Source organism: Mus caroli, unplaced genomic scaffold, assembly GCF_978045245.1.
Source record: "Mus caroli unplaced genomic scaffold, Mus_caroli_1 scaffold_13, whole genome shotgun sequence".
Lineage (NCBI taxonomy): Eukaryota > Metazoa > Chordata > Mammalia > Rodentia > Muridae > Mus > Mus caroli.
The window spans coordinates 29226673-29253809 of NW_028227268.1; the positions used below are offsets into that span (position 1 = coordinate 29226673).

At 40.1% G+C, this 27137-nt stretch overlaps 1 protein-coding gene across 4 annotated transcripts in view; it reads right to left on the reverse strand.

Annotated features, from left to right (window-relative positions):
- Ca10 (carbonic anhydrase 10 (inactive)) overlaps nt 1-27137 on the reverse strand; it is a 526692-nt gene that overhangs the window by 416769 nt on the left and 82786 nt on the right. For all 4 annotated transcript variants that reach the window (XM_085829668.1, XM_021177199.3, XM_029484237.2 and 1 more), the window contains one exon: nt 24551-24625. In XM_085829668.1, the coding sequence (XP_085685794.1) occupies nt 24551-24625 (75 nt within the window). The remainder of the gene's footprint in view (nt 1-24550; nt 24626-27137) is intronic.

Genomic DNA, 27137 nt, shown 5'->3' on the forward strand with positions numbered 1-27137 from the left:
AAAATGCGGTAAATGGCAAAAGTCTGACACTTGGCATCAAGCAGAGACCCAGTTCTGTCCAGCGAGGGAGAAGAGAGCTGGCAGAATAATTTGAATATTATATTATATTATATTATATTATATTATATTATGAAGCATCCCAGTCACCAGGGGTCTTAGAGTGGTTTGGTGAGGAGAAAGAAGGCCTCCAATTCCAGCCATTTATCACACAAGCCAGGCTATATCAAGAGAGGTAGTTAGCTCCTTCAGATTGTCAAATGTTTAGGTAAGAATGCCATATTGAGGATAGTTGATACACAGAATTCTTTGTCCCAGCTTGTCCCTTTGAGAGTTAACACTCTAGAATGCTAGATTTCAGACTACACAAGTATTGTCCTGGCATGCTTTTGTAAAAGAGGTAAGATTCCTGGCTGGAGGTGATAGACTTGATGGCTTTGATTATCTTCCACCTGACATAAAGGCAAACCTGAGGTTAGAGCATCCTGCTGGGTGCTCTGTAAACAGTCACTTTATCACACAAGGACTCAGTGGGCACTATTTACTACCAGAGCACCGCAGTGCAGTTCAGTAAAACTATGCCTCCGGTTTGTGGAAGCAACTTAGGCGTGCCTTTCAAATGGACTTCATAAAGAGAGGGCTGATGGATTTTCATGTAATTAAGTCAGGACTTTGCAACAATACTGTGGTTATGGGCCCATTTAACTTGATTTATAGAAATCAAGCATATTTATTCCATGGTTATTAAACAGCCACAGCTCTGCTTTTTAGTTTTTAGTGAGGGGAAAGGTTCTTAACCCAAAGCTGTATATAAGACCATGCCTAAAATATTTGACCTCAAAAGAGATGCTATACCCCCTTCATGCAACACAATTATTTTCTGTAGTAACCACACAATAGGCACTTAAAAGAAAATAATCATTGTTCTTGGTCTATCCTTAGGTTCAGAGGAATTTAAAAAGACTCAAATATTTAATGTAACGTTCACAATAAAATATTATGTGTGTGAATTGAAAGTTGCCAAAGAAAAATACACTTTTTGCCGTGTTTTAAGATAGAAGGCCAATCAAAACTCCAAATAGTCACATGAGATGATAAAACTGAAATAGTAGTTTAAAAATCTCATTCTTTGGGTTTACAACTATAATAATATCTTTGTTCAGTTTAAATTAAACAATTTAAATTGTGGAATCCAGAGGAACAGTATTGAAATTGAAATCTGCTCCCCAGTCAGCCACCAAAGTGGGACCTTCAGGAACATTACCTGGGAGCTAAGTCTCTGTGCTGGAGACTCTCCTGTAACTGAGGGATCCTCCAATTAGCTTCCAAAAGTACGCATGACTACTTTAGGACTAAGTAACAAAAATGTGCTAATTAAAGGACTATGCATATATTCCTTGAACTCCGCAGGGTGTACAGTAACTGCTGAGAAGTTAGAGCAACAAAAGACTTTGAAAAGGAGGGGATTTTTTTTTCTCTAGAAAATGAGAATTTCCAGCATCTAAGGATACCAAAATATCAGTCAAACCATAATTAGGCTTCATTATTTGACTTAGTTTTGTACAGATTATGAACCCCTACTACCTATCCCCAGCATGGGCCACTATTACTGAGACTCTTTTGGTAAAGCAGAACTTGTAAGTCCCAAAATACCAGAACTATATCTCAAGGTGTTCTAGGATCACCACCTTGATTGGCCAGGTATGACTACGGAATATCAAAAACTCTGTATGTCTCAGAACAGGTAAAAGCTATCATGCAGTTGGCATATGCCATGGCCATAACAGAATACTTGTCTACAGTGATGGGTGAAAGGGTTTATTTGGCTCCCAGTTTGAGAATATGTCCATCATGGCAAAGAAGGCAGAGTGCATAGGTGCTTAAGGCAGATGGTCACATGGCATCCACAGTCAGGAAGCAGGAGGCAATGAAAGTCCATGCTCAGTTGGCTTTCTTTTGTAAATTCAGTGCAAGACTGAAGCCTATGTGGATGGTGCTGCCCACACTTGGAGTATGCCTTTGAACTTCAGTGAACTCAATCTAGAAACAGTCTCACAAGCATGACCAATGCTTTGTCTATCAGGCGATTCTTGGTTCTATCAAGTCAACAATCAATATTAACAAACACAACAACCATGCAGGAGTACTCCTTATTTGAAGCTACGCATTGACCTAAATAAACTTTGTGCTAACATACAAACATGTAGGTATGTACATACATTCACTGAAGTTGTTATCCCTATATGCAATATGTTTTTAGAATTCATATTTAAGAAGCTCTTTGGATTAGAAAGCTGTCTTAGGAACTCAATGTAGTGTTAGAGCTGAGCAAGACTCTTCCCTTCCTATGTGCATTGTCATAGCTTAGCTGTGAACTGCATCTGCAAAAGGTTGTGCATGGAAGCCTTGATCCCCAGCCAGAGTTATGAAGACAATAGTTTCACCAATCAATTAGTTCATTGATAAATAGGATGGTGACAGGTAGGCTCCTTTGTAAGAAGTAGGTCATTGTAAGTGTAATTCCAAAAGATATATGTGTCCTTGGTTTCTTTCTTGCTCCCCTTTTCCGTTCTCTCTCTATTCTCTGGCCACCATGAAAGGAACAGCTCTCTCAATCCCTTCTCTCCCCTTTTCTACCTCTCTCTTTTATCCTCCATTCTCTCTCTCTCTCTCTCTCTCTCTCTCTCTCTCTCTCTCTCTCTCTCTCTCTCTTCCTCTTTCTTCTTCTCCTCTTCCCTCTTCTTTCTCTTTTTTCTGCCCACCAATAGCATATTCTTAATGTCAGAAAGTTCTTCCTAACCACAGGCTCATTGCAGTCAGAAGACCATGTAGTACAACGTTTTAAACCATGACTCCAAATAGCTTTACAATTTTATAAAAAAAAAAAAATCAATTTAAAAACTGTTGGAGTATTTTGTCACAACAACAAAGGCAATAAAAACATATGTCAATAGTTATTAGAAGCAATTAGTTCTGGTATTCCATTTTGCATTTGAGAAAAACATCTAAAATACAGTTGTCATCATCCTCAGTTTAGAAATAAGGCACACAAGGCTATGAGCAGTTAGGTGGTCTCCAAATATCATGGAGGTAGTACTTGGTGGATTGGGACTCAGAGCTCCATTTAAGAATCCAATGCACTTTCCATTACCCAGCTCTGAAGTGAGGTAATAATAGGGTCCATTATAGATGGAGTGATAAACACAAATGCTTACTACTAACAGGTTATCATCTGTTATTCAGTAGTAGTTCAGACCATATTATGTTTCATCTACCAGTATTGCTCATTTTCACCTTCTCTAACTGGCAGAGACCTTCACATTTGAAAAGTCCTGTCTCAAGAGAATTGTTCATCTGTGAAACCTTCTTGAAGGCAGAATTAGTTGTTTTCTCCTTTATGTGCCCTGTTGATCTCATCACATATACTACCTGCCTCCCATACATTATCAGGCTAAATCATATGTCTCTAAAGCCAACTGTGAACTCCTGAGACCACAAGCTGCAGTTTATTCGAATTTGTATTCCTAGTAGAAAAGTGAGTGGCTCACAGTATATTTTGAACAATATACATCCTATTTCTGGGAGGAAACACAAGGCTGGAACTATTCATAATGGAGGTCCAATCAGTGTAGCATCCCCTTTCCAGGCAGAGAAAAATGTGCCCATTAAGTTCATGCTTCCTCTTAGAGATCAGAAATTGAAAGACAATTACATCATTGATTCCACTTCCAAACACCCATATGCAAAACACAAAATTATCCTGTGATGAAATCAATATTCTATTTCTTAATACTGCTAATATCTTCCAAGATAATCATATGTCACAGTAGCAAACAGAAAATATTAGAGATAAAATGAACCTTTGAAATCCATGTTGCTTAACAGCCTGATTTTATATGGGAGAAAAACAAGATTCTGAGAGCTTAAACTGACTTGCATGGAATTTCATCTTTGGCCTTTCTGTGATCTAAAGGAGGGATGCAGGGATAGAAAACCAAACAAATGGAGGGATCACCTTAAGGAGGGCACCCTTGTGTGCTCACCCACCCAGTTCATGCTCAGCAGCAAGATTTGGTGGGTGGAGCAAGAGCTCAGCTTTTGCTTACAGTGACTACTTTTATGGAGATGCTATTTGTTTGACCACACACTGTGCCGTAGACCTCTGTTTATTGTTAACTCCAGATCCTATCCTGGAAAGAAATTAAAGCACAATTCTCTTCTTTTTTTTTAAAATATTTTTTTATTACGTATTTTCCTCAATTACATTTCCAATGTTATCCCAAAAGTCCCCCATACCCTCCTCCCTACTCCCCTACCCACCCACTCCCCCTTTTTGGCCCTGGCGTTCCCCTGTACTGGGGCATATAAAGTTTGCATGTCCAATGGGCCTCTCTTTCCAGTGATGGCCGACTAGGCCATCTTTTGATACATATGCAGCTAGAGTCAAGAGCTCCGGGATACTGGTTAGTTCAGAATGTTGTTGCACCTACAGGGTTGCAGATCTCTTTAGCTCCTTGGATACTTTCTCTAGCTCCTCCATTGGGGGCCCTGTGATCCATCCAATAGCTGACTGTGAGCATCCACTTCTGTGTCTGCTAGGCCCTGGCCTAGTCTCACAAGAGATAGCTATATCAATTCTCTTCTTAATCACCAAATATCACACATAGTTTTAAAGTAAAGAAAATGATTCCCCAAATCTCGTGGTCAGGCAGGGCTTTAGAGATGTCTGGTTGGAGAAATACTACAGACCAACAAAGAACCTGTGTTCTATGGCTAGCACCATTACTTATCTACTCTGCCACCATGGGTAAACCTCTCATTTTCTGAATCTTTCATATCTGTTTATTAACAAGGATGTGGATGAGTACAACCCAGGAAAGGATAATGTACTCCTAAGAGGATTTCATGAAAGTGACAGTGTTCCTGTGTACAACTGTCCATCCAAAACTATAGTCCCAGTTCACTCATGAGCAAATCATCAAGCAGACTCAGATGGAAGGATGGTCCATCAAGTGGCTATCCAGCACTTGGCAACACTAACAGTCTAGAAATATGGAGACAGTAAAGAAACACTGAGAGACACTCAGTACCTAGACTGGACTATGGAGACATCGTGATCATGCAAAGGGGTACCCCAAACTGGAACAAGGCCTAGAAAAGGAAATTCATTGCAAATATTGGGATATCCAAGACAATATGTAAATGAGTTATTAGTTGTACAGAGCAGTCTGCTTCTAATTTGTGATAAATGCATTGTATATAATAATGTAGGATATCATGGGTATGTTGAAATTTCCAGCATTATCTTTGTAACATTCTACAAATCCTGAAGCTTCCAAAATAAAATGTTTCTTTTGAAAGATGACAATTAAGGAGGAATCCTCAAATGTAATAGATCACATTAAAATGTTAGTTTATACCTGAAATAAAGATAATTTTCTGCCGAGTTTTAAGTGGCTTAATCTGGTATAGTATTTTTTTTATTTAGTCTGCTATCCAGTTTCTTTCTTAAACAGAAGATAAAGGGAACCAAACTCTATGCCATCTAGGAAGCAGTATCTTAATCATATTCTGACAATCTGGATGGAGGGACAGTAGGTGGAGAAGAATGGACCCCTCTCTAGATCCACCTCCATTACTTTAGTCAATGACGCCACTTGTCTTAAGTTGTTCTCTCATCTGGAAAAAAAATTATAATAGCACAAATGTGGCTTGCATTAAAAGAAGCAAATGATTATTATAAAAATACACATATGTGTTGTGTGTGATCAGTAATTACACACCTATGAGCTTTGGAGATGACATATCTAAAGAAAGAATAATTGTTTTCCTAAAACTTTGAATGTATTACCTTAGATGGCAAAAAGAGACTTCAAAAGTATGATTACGCTTTTGGGGCTGCAGACATCCAGCACCCTCCCAGCCGGAGGACAGTGATCCACCCTGCAGGGAGCGCCATCTTGGCTCCGGGGCTCCGCCGAACTTAGTCTGCAGAGGTGAGAGTGAGGACCACAGAGGCAGACAGCTTCTGGGACAGGCGGGAGCCACAGAGCCGCTGAGGCAGCACCCTTTTGGGGCTGCAGACATCCGGCACCCTCCCAGCTGGAGGACAGTGATCTGCCCTGCAGGGAGCGCCATCTTGGCTCCGGGGCTCCTCCGAACTTAGTCTGCAGAGGTGAGAGTGAGGACCACAGAGGCAGACAGCTTCTGGGACAGGCGGGAGCCACAGAGCCGCTGAGGCAGCACCCTTTTGGGGCTGCAGACATCCGGCACCCTCCCAGCTGGAAGACTGTATTCTGCCCTGCACAGGAGCCCTCTGCCTCAGGAGCAGGGAGCACATCTTGGATCCAGGACTCCTCTGAACTTAGGAACGTAGTCTGCACAGCTGAGAGTGTGCACCACAGAAGCTGACAGTTTATGTGACCTGCCAAAGCAACACAGCATCTGGGAAAGGTCCTGTTTTCGGCCTTCTTCTTCGGCCAGGAGAAGGTCCAAACGCCAGATATCTGTACACCTTCCCTTTAAGAGGAAAGCTTGTTAGCAGGGAGTGCTCTAACCACTGAAACTCAGAGGAGAGAGCCTGTCTCCCAGGTCTGCTGACAGACGATACTCAGAATCACCAGAAGAACAACCTATGAACAGAGACAACTATAACAACTCCAGAGATTACCAAATGGCGAGAGGTAAACGTAAGAATCTTACTAACAGAAACCAAGACCACTCACCATCATCAGGACCCAGCACTCCCACTTCGCCCAGTCCAGGGCACCCCAACACACCTGAAAAGCTAGACCTGGATTTAAAAGCATATCTCATGATGATGATAGAAGACATCAAGAAGGACTTTAAAGAACTACAGGAGAACATGGCTAAAGAGTTACAAGTCCTTAAAGAAAAACAGGAAAACACAACCAAACTGGTAGAAGTCCTTAAAGAGAAACAGGAAAACACATCCAATCAGATGATGGAAATGAACAAAACCATACTAGACCTAAAAAGGGAAGTAGACACAATAAAGAAAACCCAAAATGAGGCAACACTGGAGATAGAAACCCTAGGAAAGAAATCTGGGACCATAGATGTGAGCATCAGCAACAGAATACAAGAGATGGAAGAGAGAATCTCAGGTGCAGAAGATTGCATAGAGAACATCGGCACAACAATCAAGGAAAATGGAAAATGCAAAAAGATCCTAACTCAAAACATCCAGGAAATACAGGACACAATGAGAAGACCAAACCTACGGATAATAGGAGTGGATGAGAATGAAGATTTTCAACTCAAAGGACCAGTAAACGTCTTCAACAAAATTATAGAAGAAAATTTCCCAAATCTAAAGAAAGAGATGCCCATGAACGTACAAGAAGCCTACAGAACTCCAAATAGGCTGGACCAGAAAAGAAATACCTCCCGACACATAATAATCAGAACAACAAATGCACTAAATAAAGATAGAATACTAAAAGCAGTAAGAGAAAAAGGCCAAGTAACATATAAATCAAGCCTATCAGAATTACACCAGATTTTTCACCAGAGACTATGAAAGCCAGAAGATCCTGGACAGATGTTATACAGACACTAAAAGAACACAAATTCCAGCCCAGGCTACTATACCCAGCCAAACTCTCAATTAACATAGATGGAGAAACCAAAGTATTCCACGATAAAACCAAATTCACACATTATCTCTCCACGAATCCAGCCCTTCAAAGGATAATAACAGGAAAAAACCAATACGAGGACGGGAACCACGCCCTAGAAACAACAAGAAGGTAATCCCTCAACAAACCTAAAAGAAGACAGCCACAAGAACAGAATGCCAACTTTAACAACAAAAATAACAGGAAACAACAATTACTTTTCCTTAATATCTCTTAATATCAATGGTCTCAACTCCCCGATAAAAAGACATAGACTAACAAACTGGCTACACAAACAAGACCCAACATTTTGCTGCTTACAGGAAACTCATCTCAGAGAAAAAGATAGACACTACCTTAGAATGAAAGGCTGGAAAACAATTTTCCAAGCAAATGGTATGAAGAAACAAGCTGGAGTAGCCATTCTAATATCTGATAAGATTGACATCCAACCCAAAGTCATCAAAAAAGACAGGGAGGGGCACTTCATACTCATCAAAGGTAAAATCCTCCAAGAGGAACTATCAATCCTGAATATCTATGCTCCAAATACAAAGGCAGCCTCATTCATTAAAGAAACTTTAGTAAATCTCAAAGCACATATTGCACCTCATACAATAATAGTGGGAGACTTCAACACACCACTTTCACCAATGGACAGATCATGGAAACAGAAACTAAACAGGGACACAGTGAAACTAACAGAAGTTATGGATCAAATGGATCTGGCAGATATCTACAGAACATTTTACCCTAAAACAAAAGGATATACCTTCTTCTCAGCACCTCATGGTACCTTCTCCAAAATTGACCACGTAATTGGGCACAAAACAGGACTCAATAGATACAAAAATATTGAAATTGTCCCATGCATCCTATCAGATCACCATGGACTAAGGCTGATCTTCAATAACAAAATAAATAATAGAAAGCCAACATTCACGTGGAAACTGAACAACACTCTTCTCAATGATACCTTGGTCAAGGAAGGAATAAAGAAAGAAATTAAGGACTTTTTAGAGTTCAATGAAAATGAAGCCACAACATACCCAAACTTATGGGACGCAATGAAAGCATTTCTAAGAGGAAAACTCATAGCTCTGAGTGCCTCCAAAAAGAAACTAGAAAGAGCACACATTAGCAGCTTGACAACACACCTAAAAGCACTAGAACAAAAGGAAGCAAATTCACCCAAAAGGAGTAGACGGCAGGAAATAATCAAACTCAGGGGCGAAATCAATCAAGTGGAAACAAGAAGAACTATTCAAAGAATCAACCAATCAAGGAGCTGGTTCTTTGAGAAAATCAACAAGATAGATAAACCCTTAGCCAGACTCACTAGAGGGCACAGGGAAAGCATTCTAATTAACAAAATCAGAAATGAAAAAGGAGACATAACAACATATCCTGAAGACATCCAAAACACCATCAGATCCTTCTACCAAAAGCTATACTCAACAAAACTGGAGAACCTGGATGAAATGGAGAAGTTCCTAGACAGGTACCAGGTACCAAAGTTGAACCAAGATCAGGTTAATGATCTAAACAGCCCTATATCCCCCAAAGAAATAGAAGCAGTCATTAATAGTCTCCCAACCAAAAAAAGCCCAGGACCAGATGGGTTTAGTGCAGAGTTCTATCAGACCTTCAAAGAAGATCTAATCCCAGTTCTTCACAAACTATTCCACAAAATAGAAACAGAAGGTACTCTACCCAACTCATTCTATGAAGCCACAATTACTCTGATACCTAAACCACAAAAAGACCCAACAAAGATAGAAAACATCAGACCAATATCCCTTATGAATATTGATGCAAAAATACTCAATAAAGTTCTTGCTAACCGAATCCAAGAACACATCAAAACAATCATCCATCCTGACCAAGTAGGTTTCATCCCAGGGATGCAGGGATGGTTCAATATACGGAAATCCATCAACGTAATCCAGTATATAAACAAACTCAAAGACAAAAACCACATGGTCATCTTGTTAGACGCGGAAAAAGCATTTGACAAGATCCAACACCCATTCATGATAAAAGTCTTGGAAAGATCAGGAATTCAAGGCCCATACCTAAACATGATAAGAGCAATCTACAGCAAACCAGTAGCCAACATCAAAGTAAATGGTGAGAAGCTTGAAGCAATCCCTCTAAAATCAGGGACTTGACAAGGCTGTCCACTTTCTCCATACCTATTCAACATAGTACTTGAAGTCCTAGCCAGAGCAATTCGACAACAAAAGGAGATCAAAGGATACAAATTGGAAAAGATGAAGTCAAAATATCACTTTTTGCAGATGATATGATAGTATATATAAGTGACCCTAAAAATTCCACCAGAGAACTCCTAAGCCTGATAAACAGCTTCGGTGAAGTAGCTGGATATAAAATTAACTCAAACAAATCAATGGCCTTTCTCTACACAAAGAATAAGCAGGCTGAGAAACAAATTAGGGAAACAACACCCTTCTCAATAGTCACAAATAATATAAAATATCTTGGCGTGACTCCAACTAAGGAAGTGAAAGATCTGTATAATAAAAACTTCAAGTCTCTGAAGAAAGAAATTCTAGAAGATCTCAGAAGATGGAAAGATCTCCCATGCTCATGGATTGGCAGGATCAACATTTTAAAAATGGCTATCTTGCCAAAAGCAATCTACAGATTCAATGCAATCCCCATCAAAATTCCAAATCAATTCTTCAACGAATTAGAAAGTGCAATCTGCAAATTCATCTGGAATAACAAAAAACCTAGGATAGCAAAAACTCTTCTCAAGGATAAAAGAACCTCTGGTGGAATCACCATGCCGGACCTAAAGCTTTACTACAGAGCAATTGAGATAAAAACGGCGTGGTACTGGTATAGTGACAGACAAATAGACCAATGGAATAGAATTGAAGACCCATATATGAACCCACACACCTACGGTCACTTGATCTTCGACAAGGGAGCTAAAACCATCCAGTGGAAGAAAGACAGCATTTTCAACAAATGGTGCTGGCACAACTGGTTGTTTTCATGTAGAAGAATGCGAATTGATCCATTCCTATCTCCTTGTACTAAGGTCAAGTCTAAGTGGATCAAGGAACTTCACATAAAACCAGAGACACTGAAACTTATAGAGGAGAAAGTGAGGAAAAGCCTTGAAGATATGGGCACAGGGGAAAAATTCTTGAATAGAACAGCAATGGCTTGTGCTGTTAGATCGAGAATTGACAAGTGGGACCTCATGAAACTGCAAAGCTTCTGCAAGGCAAAAGACACCATCAATAAGACAAAAAAAACACCAACAGATTGGGAAAGGATCTTTACCTATCCTAAATCAGATATGAATATCTGATTAATGACTGCTTCTATTTCTTTGGGGGATATAGGGCTGTTTAGATCATATATATTGGACTCATATCCAATATATATAAGGAACTCAAGAAGGTGGACTCCAGAAAGTCAAATAACCCCATTAAAAAATGGGGCTCAGAACTGAACAAAGAATTCTCACCTGAGGAATACCGAATGGCAGAGAAGCACCTGAAAAAATGTTCAACATCCTTAATCATCAGGGAAATGCAAATCAAAACAACCCTGTGATTCCACCTCACACCAGTCAGAATGGCTAAGATCAAAAATTCAGGTGACAGCAGATGCTGGCGAGGATGTGGAGAAAGAGGAACACTCCTCCATTGTTGGTGGGATTGCAAGCTTGTACAACCACTCTGGAAATCAGTCTGGCAGTTCCTCAGAAAATTGGACATAGTACTACCGGAGGATCCAGCAATACCTCTCCTGGGCATATATCCAGAAGATGTTCCAACCGGTAAGAAGGACACATGCTCCACTATGTTCATAGCAGCCCTATTTATAATAGCCAGAAGCTGGAAAGAACCCAGATGCCCCTCAACAGAAGAATGTATACAGAAATTATGGTACATCTACACAATGGAGTACTACTCTGCTATTAAAAAGAATGAATTTATGAAATTCCTAGCCAAATGGATGGACCTGGAGGGCATCATCTTGAGTGAGGTAACACAATCACAAAGGAACTCACACAATATGTATTCACTGATAAGTGGATATTAGCCCAAAACTTAGGATATCCAAGATATAAGATACAATTTGCTAAACGCATGAAACTCAAGAAGAATGAAGACCAAAATGTGGACACTGTGCCCCTTCTTAGAATTGGGAACAAAACACCCATGGAAGGAGTTACAGAGACAAAGCTTGGAGCTGTGATGAAAGGATGGACCATGTAGAGACTGCCGTATCCAGGGATCCATCCCATAATCAGCTTCTAAACGCGGACACCATTGCATACACTAGCAAGATTTTGCTGAAAGGACCCAAAGATAGCTGTCTCTTGTGAGACTATGCAGGGGCCTAGCAAACACAGGAGTGGATGCTCACAGTCAGCTATTGGATGTATCACAGGGCTCCCAATCGAGAAGCTAGAGAAAGTACCCAAGGAGCTAAAGGGATCTGCAACCCTATTGTTGGAACAACATTATGAACTAACCAGTACCCCGGAGCTCTTGTCTCTAGCTGCATATGTATCGAAAGATGGCCTAGTCGGCCATCACTGGAAAGAGAGGCCCAATGGACTTGCAAACTTTATATGCCCCAATATAGGGGAATGCCAGGGCCAAAAGAATGGGAATGGGTGGGTAGGGAAGTGGGGGGCGCTATGGGGGACTTTTGGGATATCATTGGAAATGTAATTGAGGAAAATATGTAATAAAAAATATTAAAAATAAAAAAAAGTATTATTACATTAAGCGCTTGTGATTCATAGATTGTTCCGAGGTTATGTAGATGGACTGGATACAATACAGTGTTTTCATTATTTTTCTTGTTTTGAGACAGGGTCTCACTATGTGGTCTTCCTAGTCTTGAATTCACATTCATCCTGCCTCTGTGTCCTGAGTTCTATGATTATAGGTTTATGCCAATATGCCTAGCAAGCATTCATTTGTAAGAGGCAGGAGCTTCAGAGCCTAAGAAGGGGTGATGATGGTAGAAGTGGAAGCTAGACTCCTGGATAGAAAAAGGGATTCGAGAGACTCCAAAAGCTGTGAAAGGATGCTGCTTGTCTCTTGTTACTTGTTTCCTATTGCAGATAATCTTCAGTAAAAGAAAGGAAGGCAATAACCTTTCCAAAGGATATTAATTCCCAGTTCAAGATTTGAAGATACTGTTGAGAACACTGTCTTCTACTTCATTTTCAAAGGCCATAAGGCGATTAATATAGAATTCATTTTATGTGCTTTCTTTGAGAAATTCATACACGGATACTATTTTCAACATATCCACCTCTACTTCTCTCCAATTTCTCCAGTGTCCCCCAAAAGTCCCCCCTCTCAAATTTATGTTCTATATGTGTCTCTCTGTGTGCATTGCTCAGTGGCTCCTACTAGTGTTGCCCATATGCATGTGTGTATAGGTCTGAACATTAGAGGCCTGGGCAACATTTTAAGGGGCTCACTTCTGCAGAAAAATAAACCTGCCCTCCCTCAGAAACTGTCAACTGTCCATAGCTCCTCGACTAAGGGAAGAGGCTTTGAGTCCTCACCTATGCTGGATTACTGACTGGCATGGTCTTGTGTGGGCAACTATAGCTATTGAGAGTTAATGGGTGCAACATTCCTGTCATTACAGAAGATATTACTTTGTAGCAGTCCTCCAAGATGAATGGTCATCCCACAGTTAACTACAATGAGCATTTTAGAAACAGATTATATGGTCCTCTGCACAAAGAAATGAGAGCCATTGTGTTTGGCCAAATTTTAAGGTAGCCCCGGGACCTTCAGCTTCAATAGTACACAGAGCTTTAGTATGAATGAGAGTTTTTGATCTGATGGGATTTTACCCTTCCTATTACTATATGTAGTAGAAAATAAAATTTACTGATATGAATAAAATTTTCCATCAATTGACTGTGAGTTGATCCAAAGGAGCATTACTATGAACGTATTTGTTCTTCAATGAAAGACAACATAGAACTTCCCAAAGCTCCCAGGCAGAGATTCACAGTGAGATAATGACCTTCTTGCTCGTTTGAAGCAGTAGTTCTTATGAAGGAGCAGCACCCTGAGTCTGAGATCTCTAGAGAGAAAGTAGACTACTCTTAATCATTTATGAACCTTGCTTTAGACAATCATGAGTCAGACTGATGCCATTCTCAGAGAGGACCCAGCTAAGCCCTACCCAGATTGTGACCCAAGGAAACTGAGACAGTAAATGTGTTGATTAAGTTGAGTAGGGACTGTTAACATTGCAATAGAACACTGTGGATTCTGTTTACTACAGGAGGAATGATGGGGAACGAATGACCCCAGAGGCCATTCTAGACCAGCAAGAACCTTGCCCTCTAGTTTTCCTGCTTAGGATTGTTGAGAAAAGAAGAGCTATTTGTACCGCAGGTGTCATGCCTGAGACTTTTTAAACAAAGGGAACAGGCCCTTTGCAAAGCACAGTTAATTAGACTTCAGTATGCAACCACAGGTGGTTGAACATAATTATATTCATCTAGTAGTCTTGAGATTTAAAGACAACCCAACAAGGAAATGCTGGAAAATAGTGTTCTGGGAAAGTTTATCATCCAAGATGAGCCATTTATAGTTGATTTTAGACAAAGCAACATAGGAAGGCATGGTGAGCTAATTAAACCTCTGAGCTCCAGTCCTGATTGTAAATACTAACAACAGTGAAAATTTCTTCTGTCAATCATTCTGATGGCCAAGGACTTAGTTTCATGATCTTGCAGTAATTTCTATATATCTAGAGAGAAGTAATAATTCATAATGGTTTCTCTGTTCTCCATTTACTCCCAGGATCTCAATTCAAATACTAAGTGTGGTCTGTAAGTCCTTCCACAAGTCAATGCCTGACCACTATCAAAGTATCTGACATCTGCCATTTCTCACTCACCACAATGAGCTTTGTCCTGTTTCTTATGTATAGCTTGCCCATGATTGCCATCACACCGGCTTTCTTTAGGGGCTGGAGTGATGTTCTAAGTTCATTTATAAGACTAGTAGTGTCCTCGCTAACTTCTGGTCCTAACTTTCTGTTTGCAGGCAGGCACACTCTGATATCCAGACTATTTCTACCAGACTTTAAAACATACAGTGCTGGACCAGCCAGAGGGCTCCCCTGATGACCCCATCTTGACCCCAAGAACTCACATAAAAACGCAAGGCAAGAACTCACTCTATAGAATTGTTTGTTGATTTCAACACAATGGTACACACATGCCTCCCCGACTTAGACGCATAATAAAATTGAGAAAAACAGTGATTTCTCTTTGTATTACACACAGAGGCTTGTACTGCTATACATTATTACAATTATTATGGTGATAATTATTATTACTATTTATTATATTGATTATAGTAATCACTTCAAGTGCGAGGAACATTTTTCTGGACAGTTGAGCCTTTCTTTTTGTCTTTTTTTTTTCATTATATGTCTGTTCTGTGTAGGGGACTTTTAATCCAGAACATGGCTGCTATGTCAAGGGATCATATCCAAAGATATAGACACACCCTGGAGTACAGTATGATCTGGCTAGAATATAGAAATGCCCTCCTTGTACACTTTTAACCCCTAACAATAAAGGTACCATTGGAAGCAGCTATATTTAAAAGTAATGTCTAATTGAGGGACAAAGTGACAAATCAGAGAAAGATTTGCCAGCATGGGTCAGAGATAGAATATACCCAACTCACAGGAGAACAAAGAGGAGGAGAGGCTACTTAAGAGCAGGGAGATAGAGAAAAAAAGGTGTGTGGCAGGAGGGCAGGGAGTGTAGAGGATGGGAGGTGGGATGTGTGTGTGTGTGTGTGTGTGTGTGTGTGTGTGTGTGTGTGTGTATGACAGTTTTACCAGGACAATTTTATAGAGCTAGGTTACAGATAGAACATGCTAGATATACACAGGTGAAGACAGAATGAACCAGCGAATGAAAAGATGCCAGAGGATTTTAAACAATTGCCGAAGTATATATGAGGCCAGACAGAACAATTCAGTCAGAGGCCAAGAGAAGCTGGATTGAATCAGTTCGCTTGGAAGATTAGAGTGTATGGAAGCTAAAAGCTTCCAGGCTTAGGTCTAGAGATAGTTAGAACAGAGAAGGAAGCACTCTGGGCTCAGCCCAAGCCATGTATTCACACATCTTGGGTATGACTCTCATCTCACTTCATTTGGGAAAATAAAAGCACTTTTTACAGTTTTGACCCAAGTCAACTTAGCAAAGTCAAGTGCCTGTTGTAGGGAAGGCCTGTGCTATATCCTGGTGGTGAAGGTGATGAGAGGAGAGGAGGACCCCCACCCATAAAAGCTGGGCTATTCTTGTACTCTTCACTGTTCCTATCTCAGCCCACATAACACCTTTTTACTTGAAGTCTGAAATACATGGTTCTTCAAGCACCTTTAGGCTCCAGAGTATCAATAGGTACATCACTTCATAATCAGACCCTGCTGCTCTGTAATCCTAATGCCTAAATCTCTTCTTGCTCCAGGGATGCATACACATTTTCAGGCATTCAAGTCATTGGCCATCTTGCTTCTTTTTCTGAAATATCATTTCTCTTCCTCCCCTATAGAGTACTACTGAACCTCATGGCAGTACCTCCCCTAGGATGTCCTCTTTGCCTTCTTAGACTTGGAAAATTCCAAACACTTTTGAGAGGAGTCTTGGAAGTATTGTAAGATACCATTCATTTATCGGTCTGTCTCCCACTGCTTCCAGTGATTGATGTAGAGCTAAGCTCTTTAGGACCATGTACTAGGGCCAAATATAACTTTGAAGAAAACAGATCTAGGGAAAACATTCTGGATCAATGTGCTGAGGGACCCAGGTCTAGTGATATGGAGTGAGCCTTCGTAGGTATCAGACTCTAAGATGGGTTTTCATCTTCTCCAGAGCTTTATAAGATTGGAAAAAATACATGATCCATGCGTTGTCATTCATGGATTCAGATGGGGAACAAAGCTCAGATTCTTTGTTTTAGGATAATAGGAGACTTCTGTGTAAACTTTAACCCATAAAGCAGATACTTGGAAGCCCAGTGACTGTAGATTACTTGTAGCAAGTGACTCACCTACTATATTAAAACCTCAGACATTATGTCATCTCTTTATCGAATAATAGTTCATAGTGTAGTGTTTCTTCCTCCAAAGGGAAGATTCTCATCTTTGTAACATAAGTAGAACGTGAATAGACAGTGTTTGGCACATATTCCAGAAGTGTGTTAAAGACATGTGTGTATTTACACTAAATTAAAAAATGTGTTATATACATGTGATAATATTTATAACACACATTTTATTATTTAATAAATATAATTCAAATGGTACTAAACAAACTCTCTGTTAATTCCCAAACAGCACAGTTAACCTAATAGTGTTTGTTTTGTGTGTATGTTAACATATATTTCATATATATTTTGGTTTTGTTATTGAGGTTTCATACATTTATGCAATTGGATTTTAGTTATTTTTGTTCCCCCATCCCTCTTCTCATCTCCTACCCCTCTCTTTGATGCACTTCTTTCAACAAGTCCCTCTCCCATTTTTATGTCTTCCTTTTGTGTGTGACTGAAGGCAAGTGGCTTATTACTGAGTGGGGTCTATGTAACTTGCCTATGGCTACACCACTGAAGAAAATGACATTTCCCTTCCCCTAGCAACCTTTAATTACCAATAGTTTGAGCCCATCAGCATTTTGTCATGGGTGGAGTAGGGGCCCATAGTTTTTTTTGTTTTGGAGATTTGTTATCTGAACAATGAAAACAAACTTGTTTTTCTCTCTTATCTTCAATTGAATGCAGTTAATTTCTACCATAGCTAGTTTCCCAAAACACTCCTTTGTGGTAGGATATTTTGTCACAGTGTGAATCCGAGGAAAAATTTATTGAAAAAACCTGTTTCTAGTTGTGGTCTGGCTCAACCCTTAGCACACATCTTTAATCCCTCTGGCTAGAATATAGACAAGCCCTCAGGACACACCTTTAATCCAAAACAAGGAAGGTAAATTTAGTTTGTAGAAGGAAGCACCCATGTTTGAAAGTAGTAGACAAAGTAAGCAATCAGAACAAGATTTGGCAGACTAGGATGTGCCCAACTCTCAATGAGAAGAGAGAGGAAAGGGAAGGTACTTAAGAGATCAGTGCAGGCAAGGAAGAGAGGAAGGAGAAAGAGGCAGGTTTTACTGGGAGAGTTTTACAGAGATATGTTGAAGTAAGAGCAAGCTAGATACAAGCAAAGGCAGAATGAGCCAGGGAATGAGAAGGAGCCAGAAGATTAGAAAAAATTGCAGAGTTAGTTTGATGTAAAGCAGAGCAATTCAGGAGAGGCAGAGAAAGAGAAGCCAGAGTGAATCAGACAGCTTAGAGAAGAGTTTGAGCCAGAACAGCTGAGTGGAATCCACCAGCCAGAGATCTGAAAGAACTAGAAGTGAGCTTATTCAGCAGCAAGTCTTTTTTTTATTTTGTTTTTTTTTTTATTAGTATTTATTTCATTTACATTTCCAATGCTATCCCAAAAGTCCCCCCCCTCCCCCCCCCCCCCACACTCTCACTTTTTGGCCCTGGCATTCCTCTATAATGAGGCAGATAAAGTTTGCACAACCAATGGGCCTCTCTTTCCACTGATGGCTGACTAGGCCATCTTCTGCTACATATGTAGCTAGAGACACGAGCTCTGGCGGTTACTGGGTAGTTCATATTGTTGTTTCACCTATAGGGTTGCAGATCCCTTTAGCTCCTTGGTTACTTTCTCTAGCTCCTCCATTGGGGGCCCTGTGATCCATCCAATAGCTGACTGTGAGCATCCACTTCTGTGTTTGCTAGGCCCCAGCATCGTCTCACATGAGACAGCTATATCTGGGTCCTTTCAGCAAAATCTTGCTAGTGTATGCAATGGTGTCAGCATTTGGAAGCTGATTAAGGGATGGATCCCCGGATATGGCCGTCTCTAGATCGTTCATCCTTTCGTCTCAGCTCCAAACTTTGTCTCTGTAACTCCTTCCATGGGTGTTTTGTTCCCAATTCTAAGAAGGGGCAAAGTGTCCACACTTAGGTCTTTGTTCTTTTTGAGTTTCATGTGTTTAGCAAATTGTATCTTATATCTTGGGTATGGCTGCCCACTTTCTCCCTACCTATTCAACATTGTACTTGAAGTCCTACGCAGAGCAATTTGACAACAAAAGGAAATCAAGGGGATACAAATTGGAAAGGAAGAAGTCAAAATATCACTTTTTGCAGATGATATGATAGTATATATAAGTGACCCTAAAAATTCCACCAGAGAACTCCTAAACCTGATAAACAGCTTTGGTGAAGTAGCTGGATATAAAATTAACTCAATCAAGTCAATGGCTTTTCTCTACACAAAGGATAAACAGGCTGAGAAAGAAATTAGGGAAACAACACCCTTCTCAATAGTCACAAATAATATAAAATACCTTGGTGTGACTCTAATGAAGGAAGTGAAAGATCTGTATGATAAGAACTTCAAGTCTCTGAAGAAAGAAATTAAAGAAGATCTCAGAAGATGGAAAGATCTCCCATGCTCATGGATTGGCAGGATCAATATAGTAAAAATGGCTATCTTGCCAAAAGCAATCTACAGATTCAATGTAATCCCCATCAAAATTCCAACTCAATTCTTCAACGAATTAGAAAGAGCAATCTGCAAATTCATCTGGAATAACAAAAAACCTAGGATAGCAAAAACTCTTCTCAAGGATAAAAGAACTTCTGGTGGAATCACCATGCCTGACCTAAAGCTGTACTACAGAGCACTTGAGATAAAAACTGCATGGTACTGGTATAGCGACAGACAAGTAGACCAATGGAATAGAATTGAAGACCCAGAGATGAACCCACACACCTATGGTCACTTGATCTTTGACAAGGGAGCAAAAACCATCCAGTGGAAAAAATACAGCATTTTCAACAAATGGTGCTGACACAATTGGTGGTTATCATGTAGAAGAATGTGAATTGATCCATTCCTATCTCCTTGTACTAAGGTCAAATCTAAATGGATTAAGGAACTCCACATAAAACCAGAGACACTGAAACTTATAGAGGAGAAAGTAGGGAAAAGCCTTGAAGATATGGGCACAGGGGAAAAATTCCTGAATAGGACAGCAATGGCTTGTGCTGTAAGATTGAGAATAGACAAATGGGACCTCATAAAATTGCAAAGCTTCTTCAAGGCAAAAGACACTGTCAATAAGACAAAAAGGCCACCAAAAGATTGGGAAAGGATCTTTACCTATCCTAAGTCAGATAGGCGACTAATATCCAATATATATAAAGAACTCAAGAAGGTGGACTCCAGAAAATCAAATAACCCCATTAACAAATGGGGCTCAGAGCTAAACAAAGAATTCTCACCTGAGGAATACCGAATGGCTGAGAAGCACATGAAAAAATATTCAACATCCTTAATCATCAGGGAAATGCAAATCAAAACAACCCTGAGATTCCACCTCACACCAGTCAGAATGGCTAAGATCAAAAATTCAGGTGACAGCAGATGCTGGCAAGGATGTGGAGAAAGAGGAACACTCCTCCATTGTTGGTGGGATTGCAAGCTTGTACAATCACTCTGGAAATCAGTCTGGCTGTTTCTCAGAAAATTGGACATAGTACTACCAGAGGATCCTGCAATACCTCTCCTGGGCATATATCCAGAAGATGTTCCAACTGGTAAGAAGGACACATGCTCCACTATGTTCATAGCAGCCTTATTTATAATAGCCAGAAGCTGGAAAGAACCCAGATGCCCCTCAACAGAGGAATGGATACAGAAAATGTGGCACATTTACACAATGGAGTACTACTCTGCTATTAAAAAGAATGAATTTATGAAATTCCTAGGCAAATGGATGGACCTGGAGGGCATCATCCTGAATGAGGTAACCCAATCACAAAAGAACTCACACACTATGTACTCACTGATAAGTGGATATTAGCCCAGAGATTTAGAATACCCAAGATATAAGATACAATTTGCTAAACACAGGAAACTCAGCAGCAAGTCTTAGAGGCTGAAAACATTCTAGGCCTAGATCAGATTGTTCAGAGTCAAGAAGCTTCTAGGACTAGGCCTAAGTTAGCAGACAGAAGCAGTAAGCCTCCAAGATAACAATTACATCAAGAGAATCAAAGTTACTTTTACACCCAATCGATTCATCTGCCAAAGATTAGACATATATTATCATTCTTCCCCTTCCAGAAAGTAGTGTCTAAAGCCCCGTGTGGCAAACAAAACTACCTTGCTGTGGCCTGTGAAATCCAAGCATTCTGGTCTCTTCACTAGTTCTACTTAGGTTCTGATTTTTAGGAAGGCAGAATCCACCGCTCTTGAATGAAGATTTCATTCTTCTTTGAAACTTTCAGATTTACCTTATATTCTCATCCTTCTGTCCATTGAGTATTGCAGATCATTGACAAGACCATCCAACTTCCTTCTCTCCTTTATCTTTGGACACTTGAATCTATAAAACTACATTGAACAGGAAGTAACAGAGAACCCAACACAAAGTGCCCCTAGGAGTCGGAAGTTGATAATCTCACTGAACAAACTGAGTAGTGAGGCAGTTCCATGGCTAAGTAACCCTAAGGTGATCCATAAAAGGCAAGAGTTTGGGGCCAAATGAGATGATCCAGCATATGAAAACATTTATAAACACAACAGTCTAAGTTCAATCCCTAGACACTATGGTGGAAAGGGAAAATCAATTTCTAAAATTTGTTCATTGTCCTCCACATATGTACCATATAACATGCATGTGTCCACATATTCTCTCATTCTCTCTCTCTCTCTCTCTTTCTTTCTCTCTCTCCCTCTCCCTCTCCCTCTCCCTCTCTCTCTCTCTCTCTCTCTCTCTCTCTCTCTCTCTCAAGAGAGACAGAGGGAGAGGGAGAGACGGGGAGGGTGAGGGAGAGAGAGAGAGAGGAAGAGGAAGAGGAAGAGAGATTACACACAGTATAATAATAAGATGGTTTAAATAATAAATGGGACCTTCTTAGATTTCTATTCTACTGTCTTTAGTGTGCCTTGTAGCTTTAGTGCTCAAGTACATGTGTGTGTGTTGGTCATTTTTTCAGAGAAAGAGAAGTAATGGAACAGGGGAAGGAAGGGTATGGGAGTGAAAGAGAGGTAGGAGAGAGAAGGAATAAGAATATATATGATTTTTAGAGACTGATTTTGAAAATTGTTCTCATCTAGAAATAACTTCAATGGCAGCATCAGGACACCTCTGACCAATGTATGGTAGCATACTCTAGCCATTACATAAATTAGCCATCACAATGTTGTTGGCAAAAACAGAAGGAAACCCCTGTGGATGATAACTAGCTGTTGGAAGATGAAGAGTCAAACAAGCTGGGCTTTGCCTGCTGAGGTGGGGGCTAGTAGACAGCATCAATTGAGCTGGTTAACAAGAAATTGTGATATACACCATGGAGGCAGAATTGTGGTTATCAGCCCTATGGCTGCACTGGTTCTCCAGTGCCTTTCGTCTATGGCCTAGCTTGCCCTTTAAATGGTGAATTTAGTTTGAGTAAGAGTTATGTACCAGTTTCATTTCATTAGTCCCAAGCAAGGTGCTCTGCATCTTGAAAGTGTTTCATAGATGCCATCCAAAGATGGCCGAAGTAGGGCATTCTGGCACCGACTGAATCATTCTCTTGCCACTGCTGTGGCCTTTATGTTTCTTTCCATCACAAGTGCTATAGTCACAACATGTATGCAAACCAGGCTGGAAATGAAGAAAAGTAGAACTCTTCAGTCAGCAGCAAATGAAGGATAAGAATTCTTTCCATGGTTGCCTTAGCAGCATCATGCAAGTCTGACTAGAATTTTGAACATAGATAGAGACAGAGATAGAGATAGAGATAGAGATAGAGATAGAGATAGAGATAGAGATAGAGATGGAGATGGAGGTGGAGGTGGAGGTGGAGGTGGAGGTGGAGGTGGAGGTGGAGGTGGAGGTGGAGGTGGAGGTGGAGGTGGAGGTGGAGGTGGAGGTGGAGGTGGAGGTGGAGGTGGAGGTGGAGGTGGAGGTGGAGGTGGAGGTGGAGGTGGAGGTGGAGGTGGAGGTGGAGGTGGAGGTGGAGATAGATAGATAGATAGATAGATAGATAGATAGATAGATAGATAGATAGATAGATAGATAGACAGAGCAAGGATTCAAGTAGTATAAGGCAAAGAGGCAAAATGACGAAGACACCACACATTGCTATCTAAGGACAAGTCAACTTCCACAGAGGTAGAAGTGATTTAAAAATGAGGGACTTTCCTCAGTTGTTCTAATCCCATACTCACAAGTTCATGGTATATAATGATCATTATAGCCTCTGAGCTACTGTGAGTATAGCCAACAGTTTCTCTTGCCAAAATATAAATATTTTATATCATTGAGAGGGATTTCCCCCCCCCCCAATTATAAATATCAAATGCTAGTATCTATACTTATTTAAGCAGACATAGCATATGTAACTTACATTATTGCCATTAGAAACCTGGTCACTTCTGGGTGAGTTAAACTCAGTTTCTGTGCACAGTGAGCTGGAGAACAATGTGCCATGTGCCTTAGTGTAGTTGTGATGTTAGGAATGTTGATCTCCGAGGCTCTCCAGCAGCCAGCTGGCGTTTTTCTGAGTCACCCACTATCCTTTACCATAGGAGTCCTTCTCCAGTGAAAACACTCCAGCAGTACTTACTGTTGCCTCATGACAGAAATGAAAACAGATAGGCTTAAGGGAATTTTACAATTTCCTTCTCTTTGCACAGTTTATATGAAAAACTCTACAGAAGAAATAGAAATGTAGAAAGGCAAAGCAGTCGGGCATAAACTGAATGGCCTGGAACTCTGCACATTTGGCCTGCCACCAAATTCAGAACCCTCAGCTGTTTCTTTTGATCTTTTGTTCTGAGTACCAGGCCGAGCGAGGACCATACACCTACACTCTTGTGGGCTTCCTTTCTGTCTCTCTCAGATCTAGTAAGTTAAGAATACTGTGGGATATGCCATCCTTCCATGCCTCTTTCCCGTTAATCTCTTGCTCTTTCCTTTGCTTCTGTCCCTTCTGATGTCTTGCAGGATGACCTATGGTTTTTACAGTTAATACAGGTTATTAATTCTGTCTATTATATCAAGAATAGGACAATTACAAGTAAGAGAATTGGGAGAGACAGCTCCCTCAGCTCTCCTTCTCAACTCAAGTCACGTTGTTTCTGGCCTTAGCCTGCCTTTGCTTCTCAGTCCAACGCCTGCATGCTGACAGTGTCCAGTCATTTCTTTTTATTTTTAGATGGTTCTTGGCTGGATCTGCTGAGTCTTGAGCAGGCATGCTACCACAATGACATCAGTAACAGCATGCATTCCAGCAAGCTTCACTGTCGTGGTCAGACTATTCAGACAGACTTCCTGTGTCATTAATGTGGAGAACAGTCCTCACTTCATCAAGTGTGGGCAAACAGCTTCTGCTCTCAGTCTTGTATCCTCCTCCTTTCTGGAGGAGGCTTCTATTGATGGAAGAATCCTAGCATCCTAGTTACATAGAAGAATAATGTGTTCTTTTTAAGTTGCTGCTCACATAACAAGACTTCTCTTAATGTAATAGATTTCCAAGCTTAAGTTAGACCAAGTTGACATTCACCATACATTTCAGACCATGTAGCAAATGTGACATTGTAGAAATAACATTAGTGTTCATCCAAATTCTGGGCTTTTATTTGTTTGTTTGTTTGTTATTACTTTATTAGTACACAGGAATGAGGTAATGTGGGATAAACGAATGTGTGGGGTTTTGAGTATTTCTATCTCCTTAAAAATGTTTAAGGAATAAGAATTTTTTGAAAAATAGATAAAATAAATGTGTATTTACCTGGAACAAAGCTTCCCTGGACCACCTCCTTGTATGCCCACCAGCCTTCATGGATTTTTGGTGAATTCTGTTGAGCTAAAGGAGAAACAAAGAAGAAGGGAGGTTAAGATGTAGCACAGGAGTCATGTTGAGCTGTTAAGGGAAAATAGTAAATATCCAAGACATCACCCTTTCCTACTTCAAGGCCCCAGTCCTTCAGAATCTCCTTTCATTTTTTTCTTCAAATATACCGCTAGCATGTAAATTTCTTATTGTGGTTTTTTATAGTTATTTGGGTGTTTTTTTTTAAGTTTTTATTTAAAAGGATTTTTCATACAATACATTTTGATCATACTCTTTTCTACTTCTAACTCCTCTCCGTCAGGAACTTCTGTTCCTAAGATCCTCTCTACCTCTCTCCCCATCCAACTTCATGTTCCCTATCTCACACATAAAATGAAATAAAACAGAAAAAATCGACAAGAAAAATAACAACAACAACACCCAAAACTCAGTATGGGTGCTTCCCAAAGCTGCACACTCATTAAAGGAGGATGGCCTGCCTCAAACACAGGAAGGTCCACCTTCTTAGGTCAAGGATATAGAAATAGCTGTGATTTTCTGCTAGAGCCTTCTAACAAGGTCTTAAGGGATTTGTATAATTTTATAGCAGTAAAAACATAGTGTTCATGTATTGGCTTATTTAACTTCTGTCTTCTTGACTTCTACACATGCACACACACACACACACACATGTGTAAAGATACATCTATGCATACACGTATATAACTTGTTGTATACATGTGCATATAGATCTCAGAGAGTATGTATAACTTTGCCTTTGTTTTTATTAAATAGTATTTATTGAATATTAATTTTTATTAAGTTGTATTTATATTTTAGATCTTAGTTTACTGAAGATAACTCAAGAGATGCAACCAGACTGGTAATTTGTTTGAATAAGTCAACCAGTAAGCCTTTAGTTATTGTCTTAGTTTCATTAAACTTCCTTTTTAAAAATCTCAACTCTGAGATGGATCATTTTGTGTTACAAATGATGGGCTCATGGCATTGGACTTGAAAACAAGGCTTGGTGTAGACAAGGATCTTGCTAAATCTCTCTGGGTTTCTGATGCACTTATAATGTTTTCACCTGCCTGTGAGACTGGAACCCTGCTGCTGGCAGCACTGTGGTAACAAATAAAAAAGAATATGAACTAACCAGTATCCCACATAACTGTGTCTCTAGTTGCACATGTAGCAGAGGATGGCCTAGTCAGCCATCAATGGGAGGAGAGGCCCTTGGTCTAACAAAAATCATATGCCCCAGTACAGGGGAATGCCAGGGCAGGAGTGGGTGGGTTGGGGAGCAGGGCAGGGGAGGGTATAGGGGACTTTCAGGATAATATTTGAAATGTAAATGAAGAAAATATCTAATTAAAAATGAAAAAAAAGGGAATTCCAATCTGAGACCAACAGTGGGGTTGGGGACTTTAGAAACACACAGAAGAGTGACAAAGGACCCATTTGTAGATCTGGAATGTCACCAGCTCCAATTTGTTCAGTGTGAATCTAGGGAGTGGAGGTAGCAACATGTACCAGGTTCTCTGGCATCTGAATTCCTGTGTGGTACATTGTCTAGATGTTTCTATTGTACTTGATGTTCCCTGTTCCCGAAGGCATGACCAGCTCTAGAAAACAGATCCAGAAACCATTAAATGGATTGACAAAGAACATACCTCTGTGATAGAGAAAAATGGGTTAAAAATTCAGAAAGCCCTTTGATGTTTTCACCCTACTCTGAGCACTACATGATAGACAGCGCTTCCTTCTCTTCCTCAATATGTTGAAGAGTGTGACTAACCACAGGCGCAAGAGGAGATTCCAAAGGCTTAGTAACTCAGGACACGAATATAGAATATAGATGATGCATGATACACTCAAGCCTGATGGCTTTTTTTTTTTAAGAAACACTTTGTAACACTTAGCTGGGTGCAGATTAAGTATAATTCACAGGTAATGCAACCTATCAAAACAGATCAAAATGAAATCTTGATCTTTTAGTAAATGAAATTCGATTTGGACCCTGCTGGTCCTGTAGCCAGCCTGGAAAGGATGGGCACTTCCACAGGCTTGAAAGCAGTGAACCTGAACTTCATCTACCTGCTTTGCATCAGAGAGAATTCGTAAGTTATCCTTATCCCAGACAAAAAATTCTCAGTCTTATCAAAATCCATACACCTTTATCTTATCAGAACAATAGAGAATAAAACAAACAAACAAACAAACAGACAAACAAACAAATAAACCACAGCCTTCTTTCTTTACTCCAAGGGCCAGTTTTTAAGGATTGTCTTCTATGTCTTTCATGATTTAAATAATAATTATGGAGAAGACTCAACAATTTGTGTCTTAATATATTTTTCCAAATTAATTTATAAATTTGTTTTTAATTTATGTTTATCTGTATCAGTATATGACACCTATGTGTTTGACTATGGGGTCCAGAGGAGGATACCAGAGTCCACAGAGCTGGAGTTATGGGGCTGTGAGATACTGATGTATGTGCTGGAAGCTGAACTCTGGATAAAGTAAATGAGTTCCACCA